At 36.0% G+C, this 18,721-nt stretch overlaps 3 protein-coding genes across 3 annotated transcripts in view; 2 read left to right on the forward strand and 1 right to left on the reverse strand.

Annotated features, from left to right (window-relative positions):
- Positions 1-3,902, reverse strand: part of LOC107653945 (serine protease 33-like) — a 5,785-nt gene extending 1,883 nt beyond the window's left edge. Inside the window, exons 1-5 of the mRNA XM_016440805.1 lie at positions 3,675-3,902; positions 3,531-3,554; positions 3,278-3,363; positions 1,501-1,580; positions 1,135-1,406 (exon numbers count right to left, since the gene is read on the reverse strand). Of these exons, the coding sequence (XP_016296291.1) occupies positions 1,135-1,406; positions 1,501-1,580; positions 3,278-3,363; positions 3,531-3,554; positions 3,675-3,720 (508 nt within the window). The 5' untranslated portion in view covers positions 3,721-3,902. The remainder of the gene's footprint in view (positions 1-1,134; positions 1,407-1,500; positions 1,581-3,277; positions 3,364-3,530; positions 3,555-3,674) is intronic.
- Positions 3,903-9,365: 5,463 nt separating this feature from the next.
- On the forward strand, positions 9,366-12,990 carry LOC107653946 (paired box protein Pax-6-like). The gene is made up of 4 exons (XM_016440806.1): positions 9,366-9,568; positions 10,496-10,566; positions 11,125-11,254; positions 11,917-12,990. Exons 2-4 carry the CDS (start codon positions 10,501-10,503, stop codon positions 12,000-12,002), a joined length of 282 nt encoding a protein of 93 aa, XP_016296292.1. The 5' UTR covers positions 9,366-9,568; positions 10,496-10,500; the 3' UTR covers positions 12,003-12,990.
- Positions 12,991-14,922: 1,932 nt separating this feature from the next.
- The window catches only part of LOC107653916 (matrix metalloproteinase-25-like), a 9,562-nt gene continuing 5,763 nt past the window's right edge, over positions 14,923-18,721 (forward strand). The window contains exons 1-5 of the mRNA XM_016440779.1: positions 14,923-14,933; positions 15,345-15,360; positions 16,738-16,870; positions 17,214-17,358; positions 17,430-17,719. Of these exons, the coding sequence (XP_016296265.1) occupies positions 14,923-14,933; positions 15,345-15,360; positions 16,738-16,870; positions 17,214-17,358; positions 17,430-17,719 (595 nt within the window). The remainder of the gene's footprint in view (positions 14,934-15,344; positions 15,361-16,737; positions 16,871-17,213; positions 17,359-17,429; positions 17,720-18,721) is intronic.

Raw genomic sequence — 18,721 nt, forward strand, 5'->3', positions numbered from 1 at the left:
AAAAAAAAAAAAAAGAAGACACTGATAATCAGAAATGTTTCCTAAATAGCAAATCAGCACATTAGAATGATTTCTGAAGGATGCTGAAAATTCAGCTTTGATCACAGCAATAAATTACATTTTAAAATATTTAGAAATTTTAATAATATTTCACAATTTTACTGCTTTTTTGTATGTTTGAGCAAATAAATGCAGCGTCGGTGAGCATTAGAGACTAAAGGTCTTTGCACACCGAGTCCGAAATTTTTGCACGTTAAAAAATAAATGACCTCACATTGCATCACATTTACAAACTGCATCCGAAACGTTCATCCAAAATAAAAAAAAAAAGTTCAGATCAGGTTCAATTTTCTGCGTTTTTCGCATCCGTAGCAAGCATTTTGACTCAGTGTGCAAGCAAGGTTTCTGTGCGTGACGATGACAAATACGAAAAAACGCATACGAAAATTTCAGACTCAAAGAAATTTGTGCAAAGACCTTTATGCTCACCAGAGAAAAAAAAATTCAATGACCCCAAACTTTTGAACGTACTGAACTTTAATGACCTTAAGAAGACAAACATTTTCAGCGAAAATGTGCACCATAAATTTGCATCAAGATATTAAATAGCAGAAATTAACAATATATCGGAACCTCATCAGTTATCAGTCAATTGGATATTGAGTTGTGCATACTCATATGCTCCATGTTTACATTTAGACCCCATTTGAAATCATCCAACAAGTCTATTTTCAAGCAATCCAATATAATTCAGCCACACCATTTCCCTATTGTTTCACAATAAATAAAATAGCAGTTCTTTAACATCTTTAATTTTACGTGTTAAGATATCTTTGCGGTCAGCTAACACACTTAATCTTTATAATAACACTAATACATGTAATCTTTAGCAGATCTCATAATGACTTTCCATTCACATTTCATGTTAAAATAATGTTGTGAGGCCTATTTCACTTGAAGCATTTAAAACAAGTATTGTTTAGTATTTTTTTTAATTATTTATCTACTTATACACACTACTACTAATTACTACTGAATGTAATGTCACTGTAATTTCAAAGTTAAATACATTTAACATCACAGCTTGCACATGGATGAAATTTCAGACGCCTGTAGTGTGGGTTTCTCACTCACCTCCATCTCTGATGTCACCCCATCCACTGATCATGCACCTCATGTCGCTGCTGAACTCCACATTGGCATATGGCAGGCAGATAGGCTGAATGCGCTCAGACCACCCGACAGCTGTGGCCAGCTCCACTAAAGCAATATCCTGACCCAGCTGAGGGTCTGTGTAACCCAGAGGAACCACCACACGGCAGACCCTATGGCTGGTCTCGTCTGGGTTCCAGCCGTTCAGCTGCTGCCGGCCCACGTAAACCATGTAAGAGGAGATGTCATTAGGACTGGACAAGGAAGAGAAATTGATATATATATAAAAAGCTGAAAAGTAAGCAAACAAGGATTATATGGGTGTTGAAAAAAAGGTGTAAAACTTACTTGGGAAAGCAATGTGCAGCAGACAGGACCCAGTTCTCTGAGATGATAGTTCCTCCACACACATGTCCTTGACTGTCAGTCTAAACACACACATCAACCAGACATCAGGAGGATATCGAAAAAAGAAACCAGATTTGACAGACAATTCAGAATGTATCCTAAACCTTGACAATAAAATTAAAAGGCTTTTTGTTTATTAAAAAAAAAAAAAGGGGAAAGGAGAAATCTAAAAAATAGATGTATATATTGTGGAGAAACTGCAACAAGGAACTAAAAATGTGTAGTTCATCTTGCAAATTTAAAAAGGTGATAAACAAATATATAGCTCATAAACAACTTGTGCATAAAGTACTTGAAACAATTGTATGAATTTAATATAAAAAGTGTAATTTTCAGTTATCTATAAAGGTCTCAATACATTTTTGTCCTTTATTTTTTTAATAGCTCACCCAAAAATACATTGAAAATGTATTCACCTTCAGGCCTTTATAGATGCAGATGAGTTTGTTCATCGGAACAGATTTGGAGAATTTTAATAGTACATCTCTTGCAGTGAATGGGTGCCATCAGAATCAAAGTCCAAACAGCTGATAAATCATCACAATAATCCACAAGGAACCCACATGACGCAACCTTTTTTTATTATTATTATTATTTTAAACCATTGCTTCTGGCCATAATTCATAATAATGCTTTCTCCAGTCAAAAACCACCAATGTATTTGTTTTGAACTGTTCTAAACTTATTTTCAACTTGTAAATGGTGCTTGATTTGTGTCTATCTCTCTCCCGATTCAGACGAGACAACTTTTTCACTAGAGAAAACGTATTCCGCATAGTGGACTTGTCTGAAGTTTAAAAACATCTTCATGATGGATTTCTTACAAACACACAGCTTTTCCCTTCACATGTCATTAATTGATGGACTAGTTGTGTGGATTATTTGTAACAGTACTATAGTAACGGTAATATAGATTTTAATTAGTGCTGGGCGGTATACCGGTTCATACCGAATACCGGTGTTTATTTTTGTTATGATATGCCATGTCAGCATCAGGCTATGTTCAAAAGCTAGGTTACAAAAAAAATACACAAGATGCTTAAATATATATATATATATATATATATATATAAATAAAAAAATACAACAATTAAGATTATACAAGATGTTTTACATTTACATATGACATCAATTGTAAAACCTTTCCTGGTCAAATCAAACTTAAGTCCTTAAGTAAGGACTGCTTGTGGATTATTGTGATGTTTTTATCAGCTGTTTGGACTCTCATTCTGACGGCACCCATTCACTGCAGAGCATCCATTGGTGAGCAAGTGATAGAATGCTACATTTCTCCAAATCTGATGAAGATACAAACTCATCTACATCTAGGATGGCCTGAAATTTCCAGTTTTGAGTGAACTACTCCTTTAAGTAACTGTTTTTGTATATTTTTGTATAGATTAAATGTGAAAGTGGACGACGCGACACTTATTATTAAAAAAGGGTAGGTAAAATAAGCTAAGGCTTCAGCCTACACCTTTTCAGTCAATATGTAAAATTATGAACAATTATTATAGAATTGTACATGAGACCTGAACAAAAAAATCTTGATGATGATTATTTTTCATTCAGGGCATACATTTGATCAGGTTATGCATTAAACTATGATCTCGGTGTTGTTCGACTGAGCTGCAGTAAAGTATTCTATGTAACTAAAGCCTGTGAACTCTGCCTCAGTTTTCCAAAACTTTAGTTTCATAATGGCTGCCATTCTTACCTGAATATCCACCTGCCAAGGCCACGCGCCTTCTGACGCAGCGGAGCCTCCGACTATCCTGTTCAGCAGTTGTGGCCGACCACATTCTGAGTCAAACACATTGATTCTGGTGATTTGTTTGCTTTACTCTCATAAACCAATTCACATTTTAAGTATATACGGGTAAGATAACGCGTTAAGTGTTTATTTTAGCTGGTATGTTTCCCTCTGACAGACAAACACAACCCTAGAGCAAATTAGGTCAATTTCTTACCTTGAGCCTCGCCCATCCAGAACCCTGAATGGCGCCCAACATAAAACAAAACAATGAGGTTACAGTCCTATATTTAATTGTTAATACGCTAATTTTTTTTTTTTTTTTTTTTAATAAAGAAAAACATTAAAGTTATGCACCTACCAATCAGCATGACGAAGGCAGTCCGAATACATGAGGTGTACCGCATCCTATCAAAATAACGTTACCTTCGCTCCAGGGACTTGGAATATGTTTCTAGAAATAATCACTTCCTTGTTCGACGAAGTCAGGAGAGCTGAAGATCGAGACCTCGGAAGTTTCGCTCATGAAAAAAAAAATAGCTACCTGAGATCTTTGTTTTGATTTTGTTCAAACGATGTCTACCTTTACAACAATGACCAATCAGGAGCGTTCGTCCCGCCCTCAATGAGCACAAACCCCGCCCACTCGTTCACCTCTAGCAGTTCTGGTTTCTCTGTTTTGATTCGGGGACTTTGTCCGAGACTGTGGCAGGGCAAGGTGTTTGCAGTGTACTAATGAATGCAGGTTTCAAAATATAGGCTCTAAGTCAATCATTTGTGTAATTTGAACAAATGAGTAAGGCTTCACGGTTTCTACCTTGTTCTGCGGCTTTGTTGAAAAGTGGTTGATTTAATTGTTTCCCATTAAAAAGCTGCTAAATTACTATTGTGTGAAAATGTCATCTAACTACTAAATACTACTGTGTGGGTTGCAGGGACTTTTGTAAACAGGTTTTAACAATCAGTCCCTTTTTTTGCATGCACATGACTGCGAAACATGCATAACAGGTTTAGTGTATCAGTGGCCTTATAATGCCTAGGATGTTATCAACAAAGAATAAGTGCATTTATTTTGTGATCATGAATTTGTGATTTTGTGGTGGTCACATGTTGAAGTGTTAAATCAGTCAGGATTTACACTACAATAACCAGTGCAGCAGTGTAATCTTAAATCTTAAAAAAAAATGCATAAAGTAAGTTGAAGTGAACTCAAAACTTCCTTGTTAGTTTAAAAACAGCTTTTACTGAAACCAAGCTGCCAAAATGATCCATTTTCTACTTAAAAAAGAAATACCCCTTAAAGAGGAGTATTTTAACCAGAGGGCCAAAAACAGTGTAGAAAACATATGTAGTAAATATTATGACTGCTTTTGATGTAATTATGAAACAACATTAGAAGTGAACATCAGGAAACATAAAATAAATATTTAAAAATATTTGCCTGCATTCCATGGTTGGAATGGCAGTAAAAGAGATGTACAGAAAAGGTTGCAGTGAAATTAGCAGTTATTTTACACAAAAAGTTGAATTGTTAAAGGCACGGTTCACTTGAAAATACAAATTCTGTCATCCTTTACTCACCCTCATATCTTTCCAAACCTGCATGAATTTCTTTCTACTGTTGAACACAAAAGAAATTCTGAAGAATGTGGATAACCAACAGATGACGTTTTTCTAGAATTCAGTGGTTAACATCACATATTGAAGTCAATGGCTACCGTTGGCTACAACTGTTTGGTTACCCACAAAACTGTTCAACAGAAGAAAGAAATTCATACAGGTTTGGAACAAATTGAGGGTGAGTAAATAGGGCCTTTCGCACCGCGGGAACCTTTTCATAGTACCAGAACTAATTGTGGAACTACCCACTTTTTGGCGTTTTCGCACGAAAGAAATTTAATTTCTGTGTTAACTATCCCTTTAAATCGGGTTACAGCGTGATCTGTCAATAACAGGTAGAGTGTTGCTTTCTATAAAGCAGATGGGTTATCTCGGGTTATCTATCCTGCAATGGCACTGGATGTTTTTGTGGAAATTTGTAGAACACTGGACAAAATTAGAGTAGACTTTGTTTGGAATTCTAAATCTCACTTGATAAAAAAAAGCATTATGCTATAGCTGATCGTGCTATGGGGGTTTTGAGTTAGTGGATTTTTCCACTATTAATAATTCCTTTAAAGTTAAAGACATTTTTAAACAACCCCACGTGCTGTTGGAACTTTATTTCAAATCATATACTTAATTCAACTGGAGGTTTACATTTTTTGTTGCGCTGCAACTTTGACATCTAAAATACCTTTAACTTTATCTAGTTTTCATAAACAGGCTTTAATAAGTTGGTCCCTTATATATAATTATACATTTTCTCCACATAGTTATTTTATTTGGATAAAAATATTAGATAGAAAAATAAATGTATTTTTTTCATAATTGGTTTGATAAAAATATACTTTAATCAGTCAACTTTTAGAAGATCGTGGTGTCCATTTCACTTACAGTATATGAACAATTAATGCAAGAATTGTCTTTTCCGGTCCCCCAAGAGAATATGCCATTGTTTTTGGTGCAATTGCTGATTGTATTATACTTTAGTCTGGCCCTAAAGGTTCTTTAAACTCTCCTATTTTTTGACCAACGTCTTTTCAATACCATGACAAACAAAGACATTAGTTCAATTATTAATAGATCTTTCTTTACCTGCTTGTGTGAGTTTTTGAAATAAGATGTTTAGTGATATAGAATGGGGAGATTTTTGGATTCTTCGACATCTAATAAAGTTGTTGAAGTCTCTATTAAAATCCATATATCCATAATTGCTACCCGGTAAATATTAAACTTGGATTTCCCCCAATTGCTCCTTTTGTCTTCAGTCTGAAGAAACAATCAATCATTTATTTTGGGACTGTGCTTATTGTAAAGTGTTCTGGGTTGACTTTTCCAATTTTGTTAAAAAATATTTACGTCCAAACATCTGTATAACCCCAAAAAATGTGTTTTTTTGTTTGTTTTTTTTGTTACTCCTTGAATCTAGACCCTTCTCAAATTAAATGTATTATTAAATTATTGCTATTTCTTGACAGATTTTACATTTGTACACTTTTTGTTTTCAAGAAAGATTTTGATGTCTATGTAAACTCCTTAAGAAGCTCTAATAATTCTATTGCATGTAAGACTCTTTCATTTTATAAGCTAGCAGGCTATGCTTTGGATTAATGTATGTAACCCTCATTTGTCTTTATTTTGTTCTTATTCTGTCTTTTTATTTGTAGTTGTTCTTTTGTTGCATTAAAAAATCCCTTTAAATCGTTTAAATTCTGTTTAAACACAAGCGGGCACTTAAACACTTATTAATAATGTCTAAAGCGGACAGATGCCGACGATAATCACCACATGACTCCGTGTTCACCTTCCTCTTCTGTTGAGCTGCTGCTGTGTCTCTGTCTCGGTTGTGTCCCTCTCGCTGTGTCCTCAGGCTCTGTGTCTGCTTTTACAGCACGACTGAAGGTGACAGGGACAGAGAGGAGGGACGGGAGAGAGGAGGCAGCGCGGTGTCGCCGGGGGCAGCACAACACGATGAAGAAACCGCGGAACTGGACCACAGAAACGGAAAGAATGTGTTGAAGGAAGTCACCGTTCCACTAAAGTAGCACGACCACCGGTCAAAATCAAAAAAGACGGGAAAGTTTATTTTTGATTACCTGAGGAAGAAAGCTATTCATTCTCCTCGGTGAAGTGTTGCAGTTCGTCTCTCTGCCGACTGTCGCAGGATGAACTGCGCGAGTTATTTGATAAAGCTGCTCCGCTCGGCTTTGTTTTAAGGACTTGATGAATATTTGTCGTGACATTGTTGCTATGGTGACCATCTCTTCTCCCTCCACAGCCCCCTCCGGCCCCACTTTTAACCCCCAGCGCTAAAAAGGAAAAGAGGTAGAGAGAGGGATGGAGAGATGGTGGGGTGAGGGGTTAGTTAAACAAATATGCATGTCCTAAAGCTATATGCATCTTTGCAAGAAACACACACACACACACACACACACACACACACACACACACACACACACGGACCCGCACTGTCACGTGATTGACTCATAAATACACGCATGCAGAGAATAACCGTAGTGACACGTAGGCTAGTGAAAATGCACATCTGTACCACAACCCAAAATTTAGGTTAATATGCTATAATATCTATGATATAGTGCACATAGGCTATATCATGACATTAAAATACACAGTCAAAAGGTTGGACACTATGTTTCTTATGATTAAAAAAAAAAACTTTCTGATATAAATATTATGCTTTAATAATGATGATGATATGCCCCATTATAAATAGGAAATAAATAAATATGATTTAATAATAATAGTTATTATTAAGATGCCTCCTCAGATATAATAAATAAATAAAGACATCAATATGTTTTAATACTACTACCACTTTTATTATTATTATTATTATTATTATGTTCACTCAGACACAAATAAATAACAAAATCTGTTTTAATACTACTACTAATAACAATAACAATTACTTGATATTGTACAATTTATGTTATTTTACATATTTAATTTTCCTGTAACTGCTTGATAAAGCATGTGCAGTGTATGAGAGAGACAGAGGTAGGGGATGTAAAGTCTTGCCAACTGGAAATAAAGTAATGTGGCATCCCCCTGTTCCCAGCCAACAGACGCGCACACACACACATACACACACACACACACAGTGGTTTATTTATACCCTCATCCAACTCTCATTGCTCTCTCATTATTCTATCCTCAACATATAATTTATTGTGTTTATCACATTAAATATACATTAGTAATTCTGGGAAATCTTTGTGTTTAAATGTTTCAAAATGTTCAATTATGATCTAATGTATTCAATGAGAAAGGCCACATCAAATATAATTTAATCAGACTTAATTGATCTGAATTAACCCATAAAATTCCCAGTTTTCCCAGTTGTGGACATGTATTTTATTCTGTAGATAAACTAAAGAGATGGATACTGAAAGACAAAATTGCTCAATTGGTTTAGCTTTGTTTCATTTAATGAAACAAGTCTTTGAAATCGATCTAACGCAGAACTGTAGATTCCGTCATGCTGAAACAAACAGATTAAAATGAATGTGTTTTTAAGTTGTGAGAAGAAATGCAAAAATGTCCACTTCAGGAATGTCCAATGATCTCTCATTTTCCCTCCCAAATCCCACTTATCTTTTAACATGTGCAGGCTAATTAATATTAAACTCTGCTCCTTTCTGCCATTCCCCTCTTCTTCTTTTTCATCACTCCATTATCTGTAGTTTTTTCTTTTTGCTGCTCTCTCTCTCTGGCATTAAGTTCAAACTTGACACTGATGTTGACTCGCTGTGTCACTCTTCTCCTCTCTCTCTCTCTCTCTCTCTCTCTTTAAGGGCAGAATTGCCTGCAGATGCATTTCTATTTCTCTGTCACTCCACACACACACAGTTCATTGTTAACAAAGCAAGTTGTCAGGAAACCCTCAATAACATTTAAAAAGAGGGATAACATTGCTGTGCTGCCGTGGATGTGCTGCTCGTAATGTGACGGCTGGTGAGTTGGATTTGTATTCTTTTTCTTTGCTCTTTCTTATAATTTTGTTAGAAAATGCTGTATTGAGTCCACAAATGTTTGTAAAAGCAACACTCAAAACATTTGAGTAACAAAATAAAATTTTTAGACATGGTCTAGTTGTCTCACTTTTTCAAAAGTATAACATTTTGTAATACAAAACACTAAAATGCTAGAGTAAAAAACTATATAAATATAAAAAATATTACAGTATAGTGTGAAAAATTGTAAGGGTTATCATATATGTAAGTTTACTGTAAAATACTGTCAAACATGTTTTTTTGTAAAAACAGAGTTCGTTTTTTTTTTTTGGAGAAAAACAGTAAAAGGGTGTTCATAGAAGTCCCTGCGTAACATCACATGATATATTTTATATAAATATTTTTGTTGTTGTTGTCAGTAGTGTACATTAGGGTGTGTTATGTTATTACTGTCCTTGTCAATTTGTCGAAGCAAAATAAATATGATAGATCATTTCATATACATTGGACCTTGATTGGCAGGTGTGGTTTTCCAATCGAAGAGCCAAATGGAGGCGCGAGGATAAGCTTCGAAACCAGAGGCGGTCTGGAGGCGGGACTTCCTGTGCTCAAACACACGCTTCACTGAGCACATCCTTTAACTCAGCTGTCTATCATCATCCGCATGGCAACAGTGCAGGTGTGAATGGAGATTTACATAAATGAGAAATTTGAATACCGTACTGGACACTTTTCCCCTTTCTCATCTTATTTGTATGTGCATGATTTTATGTTTCTAGTGAACTTAAAAAACATTTTTAAACACTTTAAATCAGTTTTGAAATTGTTGGAATAATTTATTTACCTAATTAAAATGTATTTGTTTGTTTGTGCCTTTGAAGAAGCTAAAATGTAAAATTTTTATTTGTTTAGCCTTTTGTGATTACTTACATAATTCTCATAATTCAGTTTGTGTTCATTTATGGTGTTGATGCTTTAATAACTATTTCTATGAATTAAGAATTATTCTTAAAATTTCATATATACTCATAACCCTCAAAGGGTTAGTTCACCCAAAAATTAAAATTAGCCCATAAATTACTCACCCTCAAGTCATCCTAGGTGTATATGACCTTCTTCTTTCAGACGAATCCAGTCGGAAACGTAATAATCACTTTAATGTAGCTTGCGCCAACAGTTTTACACGGAAGCAGTTCCGGGAGGATGACGAATGAGGTCGGCTTTGCGCATGCGCCGCTCAGAAGTGACGAATGCGGAAGCGCAGAGGAGAGATCAAAACAAAACTTTGCTAAAGTAAGGAAACTTTGCTTCCTTTGATCCTGTAAACAACGAGACTCACCGGCGCATGCGCAAAGCCGACCTCATACGCCATCAGCCCGGAGCTGCTTCCAGTGTACAACTGTTGTTGCAAGCTACATTAAAGGGGTTATTACGTTTTGAATATAGATATTTTTCTTACAAAAATGCATCGATTCGCTACAGAAGACCTTTGTTCACCCCCCGGAGCCGTGTGAGACACTTTTTTTATGGATGGGTGCTGTAGCCTACCTCATATGTTTTTTGATTTATTATTTTTTTTCTCACGTCTTTGTTTATGTGTGTTTAGCATCCATGTTCAGTCAGAGTGACACGGCTCTCCCCAGTTACAACACTCTGTCAGTCTACTCTGGGGTTCAGGTGAGACACTACTGCTCATTTTAGGAGGTTCACATTTCTATATCGCAAAACATTGCACTACCAATTTTTCAGGGCTATGTGCATCTGTACTATTATGTTTTAGTGCCCTCTTGTGGTGACAATGAAACTGACATCAGTGATCACCAGAAAATCTGTCTGTCTTTAGAATGGAATAGCCTACTAGCTGACTACTCACTGAATGTGCAGTAGTGTCTACACAGAGCAAAATGATAGGCATTATTTAATGATTAACGTTTCAATCAGTAGTATCACATGAAATCATCAAGCACATGAAAAAAAAATCATGTTTAATTCAATGTTATTTGTATTTTTTTTAGTAATATTAATTTATCTAAACAATTTCTGAATGAAAATGGTTTCAAAATAATTTTTAGAGCAGTACAGCTTACATGCAATGCTTATTGTTGTACATTTTGGCAAATATAGTAATGTACTAATACTGTATATGTAGTATAAAATGCATACTGTGCACAGTAGTATGTTGGTATATGATTCTGTTCTTCACTGCATTTCGCTCTATTGGACTTTTCTTTGCAGTCGGCTCCTTCTCCATCTGCCTCCTCATACTCGTGCATGCTGCCTCCATCCCCGTCTGCCCCTCACTCTTTTGAGACGTCATACTCTTCTCCCCATCTACCACCTCCTCCTTCAGCTAACACCAGCACAGGTGAGTCTACCAGCTCTTCATTTACTGTCTGTAGGACAGCTAAAGCCCTGTGCTATCCATCGCAAGATCCCGACAATTACAGTTTCAAAAGCTCCTGTCTATTTATTGATTTAGTTATTTGTTTGTTGGTTGTTTTAAAGGAATAGTTTGCCCCCCAAAAATTCGTATTTGCCGACAATTTGCTTACCTACTACATCCAAGATGTAGATGAGTTTGCTTCTTCATCTGAACAGATTTGGAGAACTGTAGCATTCCATCACTCACTCACCAATGGAGCTTCTGCAGTGAATGGGTGCCGTCAGAATGAGAGTTGATAAAAACATCACAATAATCCACACCACTCCAGTCCATCAATTCGAGAAGTGAAAAGCTGCGTGTCTGAAAGAAACAAATAATAGTAATTGATGGACAGGAGAGGTGTGGATTATTGTGATGTTTTTATCAACTCTCATTCTGACGGCACCCATTCACTGCAGAAGATCCATTGGTGAGCAAGTGATGGAATGCTACATTTTTCCAAAATCGGTTCCGATGAAGACACAAACTCACCTACATCTTGGTGAGAGTGAGTAAATCTTCAGCCAATTTTAATTTTAGACCGAATTATTATTTTAATAGATAAAAGTGCATTATTATTTTTCTTTAATCTTTTTCTACTTTAGGTTTGATTTCTCCAGGCATTTCTGTACCTGTCCAGGTACCAGGAAATGATCAAAATATGGGGCAGTATTGGGCCAGACTGCAGTGAAAAGAAAAGGCGAGGTAGAATTTGCATTAGAATACTAAATATGTATGTTTACAAAAGGTCAAAAACAAAATGTTCTAAATGCTGAGGGAAATAATCCTCTGATGGTTAAACCTAAAGAACAAAATTCCTTAATTTGACATGCACATTTATTTTAGCCATATTTTTAGATCTGATGACAGTGTGCTGCATTTGCTTCCATTCAATTTCAGACAAACAGGAATGTATATGATTTACATGATGAAGCATTGTGCAATGACATTCGTGCTGTTTGTTAGCAAATGTCTCTTGCTGTAAGTTCCTGGTAGCAACTTTGCAGAATTGCGGATCATATTATGATGTTTTAATAACATAACTGTGGTTTCAACTTCTTTAATGATAATTCCTCATTTCTCCACTGCAATTTTCCCTTTAAAGTCATTTATTTGTTGTTATCATTTTCATAATCAGATCTGTGATATATCACTTTTTATGAAATGTTTTTGACCTTATCCTTTCACAAACCTCAGTAACCTTGTGACAATCAAGGCAAATGCCAAGTTCAATCAGAGAAGGGACTGAAAGCCAGTTATATTTGCACTTAATCAATGACCAGTGAACAGCTGTTTGATTTAAAAAGCAGAAAGTGACTATCACATCAGTGAATACTATATGCAAAAATCTCCAGCATATCTCATCTGGCAAGCCAAAGTATTTATATTGAACATAGTGTCATACAGTATATATTTATGACTCTGAGAAAATGTTTGAATATTAGGAAACTATCTCTGTGCTTAAACTACAGTTTATGGATTTTTTATGCTCTTTCTCTCTTTGTGTGTGTGTGTGGAGGAGAGAGAGAAATAAGGATTTACAATGAAATTGCTTCTTTTTCATTCTTTTAAAATTAACAACACACTTTTTGATTCAAATGTTATCAGCACAACATGAAAAGCTGAACTGAAAAATTAACTAATTTCAGACTGTTCAGAATCTCGCTTTTTATTTAATGACAGCCACGCTTAAAGGAATAGTTCACCCAAAAATGAAAATCTGCTAAAAATGTGCTCATCCTCAGGTCATCCAAGATGTAGATGAGTTTGTTTCTTCACTGGAACAGATTTGGAGAATTTTTACCAACATCACTAGCTCACCAATGGATCCTCTGCAGTGAATGGGTGCCGTCAGAATGAGAGTCCAAACAGCTGATAAAAGCATCACAATAATCTGCAAGTAGTCCACACCACTCCAGTCCAACAATTAATGAATTGTGAATTGAAAAGCTGTGTTTTTGTGAGAAACGAATCTATCATTAATGTGTTTTAGCTTTAAACGGTTTCTTCTGGACAGAATTCGAGTCCATAATTGATGGACATTAATTGGAGTCGTGTAGATTAACTGTGGATTACTGTTATGCTTTTATGCTAAATTTCTCCAAATCTGACTATTCCTTTAAACCGGTATTTTAAAATATTTTTATGTCAATTTTTGACCCTCTTGTACTATATGTGGATGTTGTGTTCACTCAAGATAGTCAACCTACTTCATGTATGCATTAAACCCTTCAATAAAATATCTATCTTGCAATCATGAACTGTATGTTGTAATTGTCTCAAATACAGCTTCATCCCAATTGATCATAATCATTTTAGTCCATTTAACCAAATAAGCATATGAACATTTTTCACTGTACATACACACATGTAAATGGTTTCACTTCCAAAAGGGATATTCCCATTGCATTACACCAGTCACATGATTTTTTTATATCTCTTTATGTATATCCTATTTACTAGTTTCATATATTTGAATCTACAACAAAGCCACTTGATGAGTCATTATACTAGCTTTAAATAGTTTTATTGAAGCAGGAATTAACCCAGATTGTCTAGCCATTAATATATCACTGTGTATCTCTCTTCCTCTTACTTTCTCTGTCTCTCTCTCTCAAGGCATTAGCGATACAGTGTCATGTACCACTAATAGTGCTTTCAGATGCACTCTCTGGCAGTTGGGGGGTTGGGAAAGATGAGAGAGAAGTAGCACTGATGGTTTGCAGGCACTTTCAAACAGCAGGAAATGGACATTCTGGAGCTCACAGATATGATCATGCGTGTCTTATGTTGTCTGCCGTGTTAATAACTTTGTATGACTTTGTCATCAAAAGTAGAAGTGAAAACAAATGATGTCTGACAACACAGAGAAAGAGGAAGAAGTCCAAATGAAGACTGCTCACAGACACTTGGGCAGTTTTAGAGAGTTAAAGGGTTAGTTCACCCAAAAATGAAAAATCTGTCATTAATTACTCACCCTCGTGTTGTTCCAAACCCGTAAGACCTTCGTTCATCTTTGGAACACAATTTAAGATATTTTTGATGAAATCTGAGGGCTCTCTGACCCTCCCATAGACAGCAAGGTAACTACCACGTTCAAGGTCCAGAAAAGTACCAAGATGATCGACAGAGTAGTCCGTGTGACATCAGTGGTTCAACTGTAAAGTTACGAAGCTACAAGAATACTTTTTTGCGCAAAGAAAACACACTCACACGCTCGCGTCTTGGTACTGTCGTGAACGCGCGTCTACAAGTGACGCAGTAGAGACAAAAATGTGGAATAAAGTCGTTATTTTTGTTTTCTTTGCGCAAAAAAGTATTCTCGTAGCTTCGTAACTTTACAGTTGAACCACTGATGTAGGGATATGCCGGTATCAATTTTTCATGTTGCGATTAATTGCTAATGCAATGACAGAATTTTCATTTTTGGGTGAACTAACCCTTTAAATTTCGTCTCAAGTCCCCCAAAAGTGTCCCAAAACAAACTTTTTTTTGGTACATATACTGTATATATATAGGCTTTGCAATAGCCTACAGTCGTTCACAAGCTGCATGCACAAAATAAAAACTCCATTGCTGATAAACGATCAGTCCTGTCATTGATCACTACCATGGGTGACAGGTAGGCCTAAATATCCACCTTACCCAGAGCTCTTTTTGTTTTCTGTCTTAAGAATGTCGTTACAATGTGAGAAACCGAGGCAAACAATTCAGTGCGCGAGTTAACTGTCCAAATGAATCAAACTTCAAACAATTTCTATCCGCAGGTTAGTTATTGGTGACAAGTATGGAAGCCCATTTCTGACACGGGATTAAAAAAATGAAAAAGGGAATTGTGGCTCTTTATTTCAAGTTTATTTCTTACTATTCAGACTTTGTTCATATAAACTTACAATTCTGAGAAAAAAGTCAGAGTTGTGAAAAACACAGTCCAAATTGTCAGATTTAAACAAAAAATTGCGAGAAACCAAGTCTAAATTGTGAGATATAAACTCGGAATTAAAATCTCAAAATTCCGACTTTTTTCTCTCAGAACTGGGAGAAACAAGGTACGAATAGTGAGATATATACTCAGAACAAAATGTGAAATAAAAAGTCACAATTAATTTTATTTATGTTTTTATTTTTATTCCATGGTGCAAACAAGCTTCCATAAAGTGATTACTTTGAGTGAGTCAGAGTATCATTCACTCAACAAAATGTAAGTTAGTCAGTATTAATTTATGGTTTATTGATCTGTTGTATAAAAGCATTATCAAGGTGTGGTCACATTTTGCAAAAAAAGTCAATTGTCAACAGCTCACACAGAAGTCGATTTCAAACCAAACAGCTTCTCTTGGTCCGCGCAGTGAATTTGAGTGACCAGCTTGAACATGAGCAAAAATCTGTGTGGGGAACTTTCATGACTGTGCGGATTCCTAGTGAAATGACTGGATTACACTCACCAGCCTTCGCCAAGCAATGCCAATGTGACCACACCTCAATATCAGCACATATTCTGAACAATAGCTGTCTTGGTGTGATATTGCTAATCAAAGTCCTGTTTTTTCATCACTTACCACATGTTTATGTATCTGACATACCTTGAGAAATATGTTGAAATTTGTCCTATGACAAGAAGAGTGTTACAAAACTGCATGACTTTGCATCATCATCAGATGTTTGAACTTCTGTTAAATACACTGGGGCCTTAAACTTCAAAGTAAAACCAGTCTCCTAAAATTGTTTCTTAAAACATACACACACACACACACACACACACACGTCTGTAAATTTCCTGGTCCCCTGTGATCTTTTCTTCCTGCCACTACTTCCTGTCACACTATCCTATTTTAGGTATTATTATTTTAAAGTTTCATTTGAGTCAATGATGTCTCAATTATAAAAAATTTTAAAAACTCCTTAGTGATTATGTATTTTCACTACTGATTTTTAAAAGGGGAATTATAAAATACTGCAGATGAAAGAAAAAATACACATTCAGTTTTTTGGTTTATAATAATCGCAGTGTTTGTTTTACTGAGGGTGACAACTCTTAAGAAATAGAGCCTTATTGAGTGTTGTAACAGTTTGGTGAGGTTTGAAACATCCGGTTTCTTTCCGTTATGGGTGTGACTGCACCTTTACCTCATTTGTGCTTTGTGGGTTTTGGTGTTTTTTGACTGATGAAAAATCTGAGCATGGTAAAGCTGAATCAAGGCATAATTTAATAATTAATGTTAATATTAATTATGCATATTTAATGCAGTTAAGTCATGCTTATTTGATTCAGCATTTATTCGACTTTCAGATGATGTATACATCTCAATTTAAAAAAATGTACCCTTATGACTGGTTTTGTGGTCCAGGGTCACATATAATATAAAAAGGTGTCTTTTTGCCTTTGGTAAGTTAAAGTAACATTTTTAGCGTGTGATTTTTCTTAGGATTGGTTAAGCAGGTATGGATATCTGCCCCCTCCGGACCCCCGCACGGGAAAGCTGCAGACTAAAGAAGGCATTGAGAGAGCCATCAAAGAAATGCAGCGTTTCGCTGGCCTCAAAGACACAGGCAAACTTGGTAAGTGCAACACAGGCAGGAAATGGTCTAACGGCATTGTTTCACAAGCCTTTTTCTGTGTGTTTTTTTTCTTTCTTTCTGTTTTCCCCCGTTTCTTTCAGCAGTGTAGATTTCCCTGTTGGTTTTTCAAATCAAATTTCAGTTCTTCATAAACGCAAGTGTAATGAAAAGATTTAGAGTGACTTTTTCCGCAGTTGGTGGCTTGTAAATAGTTTGGTCAATACATTTCTAGAGAAAGAATTATTCCTCCCCACATGGGTTTTTATTTCATGTATTGTAATGGGCTCTGTATCTCTGTAAGTCTATATATTGATCTGGGACCTTCTGTCCTGTGCTTCCCTAGACAATGACACCCTGAAACTGATGAACACGCCACGGTGTTCACTACCAGACATTATAGGGTCTGAGGACATGCTGAAAAAGCGGAGGAGGAAAAGAAGATATGCGACCACTGGGCTTCGCTGGAAAAAGTCTGACCTCACATGGAGGTCTGCATTGTTAAACAAACACGGTCCCATACAATAACCCCAGCCGCTGACTTATCTTTGTTCCTCTTTAGCATCCAGAATTACCCATCCCTCCCTCCGTTCCTCAAACCCAATGCTGTGGAGTCTATAATGGTCTATGCCCTCAAAGCCTGGAGTGACGTCACCAACCTCAAGTTTCACGCTACATCCGCGAGCGAGCAGGACAGAGCTGATATCAAGATCTCTTTCGCCCGCTCGCTCCATGACGACGGGTATCCATTTGACGGGAAGGGAGGGACACTTGCTCATGCCTTCTTCCCAGGGGAGGCTGATGTTGCTGGGGATACACATTTTGACGACGAGGAGAGCTGGACCTACTTAGGCAAGAGACTTTATTAAATATTCAGTCAGTGGTTAATAGATGAATGACAGTCCCGATGGTTACAGAATATTTATGGATTATTCCACAGAAGAAAAATGCTTTATTAAGTCTATACAACACAGGTTGTTTCAAAGTAGCTTCACATGAATAAACAGGAAACTAACAGTGTTTATTATTAAACCAATTCAGTTTTAGGTGTAAAGCAGCTCTACAGAAGAGAATAGTGTCATTTTTCAGCTCAGTTTAGTTTTGTTTCAATTCAGTTCAGTGTTGCAAATTAGTATCATTATCCAGCGCAATTTAGTTTAGATTTTGCTCTCTTCCGATATTACTGAAAATGTATTTTCTTTTAAACCCCAGTATATTATATTAACATTTTTAAATAAACTATAAAATTAATTTCTCGTAATTTTTAAATGCTAAAACAATAAATTCTCCCAAAGTTTTGACTTTACGCATACAGTGACATTGTTCCTTAACAAATAAGCATTGCTGTCATTTCCATCATGCCATTAATTTGAGAAAATTTGAGTTTATATTTGGTGAAACACATTTCATCCAGATAAACATAATGAATAATGATAATCAGAAATGTCATTTCTTTTCTGACTTCTCTCTCTCACATTTTCTTGATCTGAGAGCAGCTTTCTAAGCTGTCGTTACTAAACCAGTTAATATTTGAGAATGTATTTTTATTGCTATACTGAAAGAAATGTAATGTAGAAACAATTCTCACTCAGAAATTGCTAGTCAATTTCACAATTAATTACAAAGAAACACATTGAATTAAACGGTAACACTTTTGAACAGGGAACATTTATTCACTTGACTTTTCCCTCAATAAACTCCTACACTCTAAAAAATGCTGGGTTAAATATAACCCAGTGCTGGGTTAAAAAGGGACAAACCCAGCTATTGGGTTGTTTTGACCCAGCGGTTCGGTTGTTTTGAACCCAACCGCTGGGTCAAAACAACCCAATAGCTGGGTTTGTCCCTTTTTAA

The sequence above is a fragment of the Sinocyclocheilus anshuiensis genome, unplaced genomic scaffold, assembly GCF_001515605.1.
Source record: "Sinocyclocheilus anshuiensis isolate Anshui unplaced genomic scaffold, SAMN03320099.WGS_v1.1 scaffold454, whole genome shotgun sequence".
Classification (NCBI taxonomy): domain Eukaryota; kingdom Metazoa; phylum Chordata; class Actinopteri; order Cypriniformes; family Cyprinidae; genus Sinocyclocheilus; species Sinocyclocheilus anshuiensis.

What these genes read in the sequence shown, in the direction of transcription:
- LOC107653946 (XM_016440806.1), top strand. Translation starts at nt 10,501, where the DNA reads ATGTTCAGTCAGAGTGACACGGCTCTCCCCAGTTACAACACTCTGTCA. An exon ending in CAGTCTACTCTGGGGTTCAG is followed by an intron (nt 10,567 to 11,124) that starts GTGAGACACTAC and finishes TTTTCTTTGCAG; the next exon opens with TCGGCTCCTTCTCCATCTGC. An exon ending in TTCAGCTAACACCAGCACAG is followed by an intron (nt 11,255 to 11,916) that starts GTGAGTCTACCA and finishes TTTCTACTTTAG; the next exon opens with GTTTGATTTCTCCAGGCATT.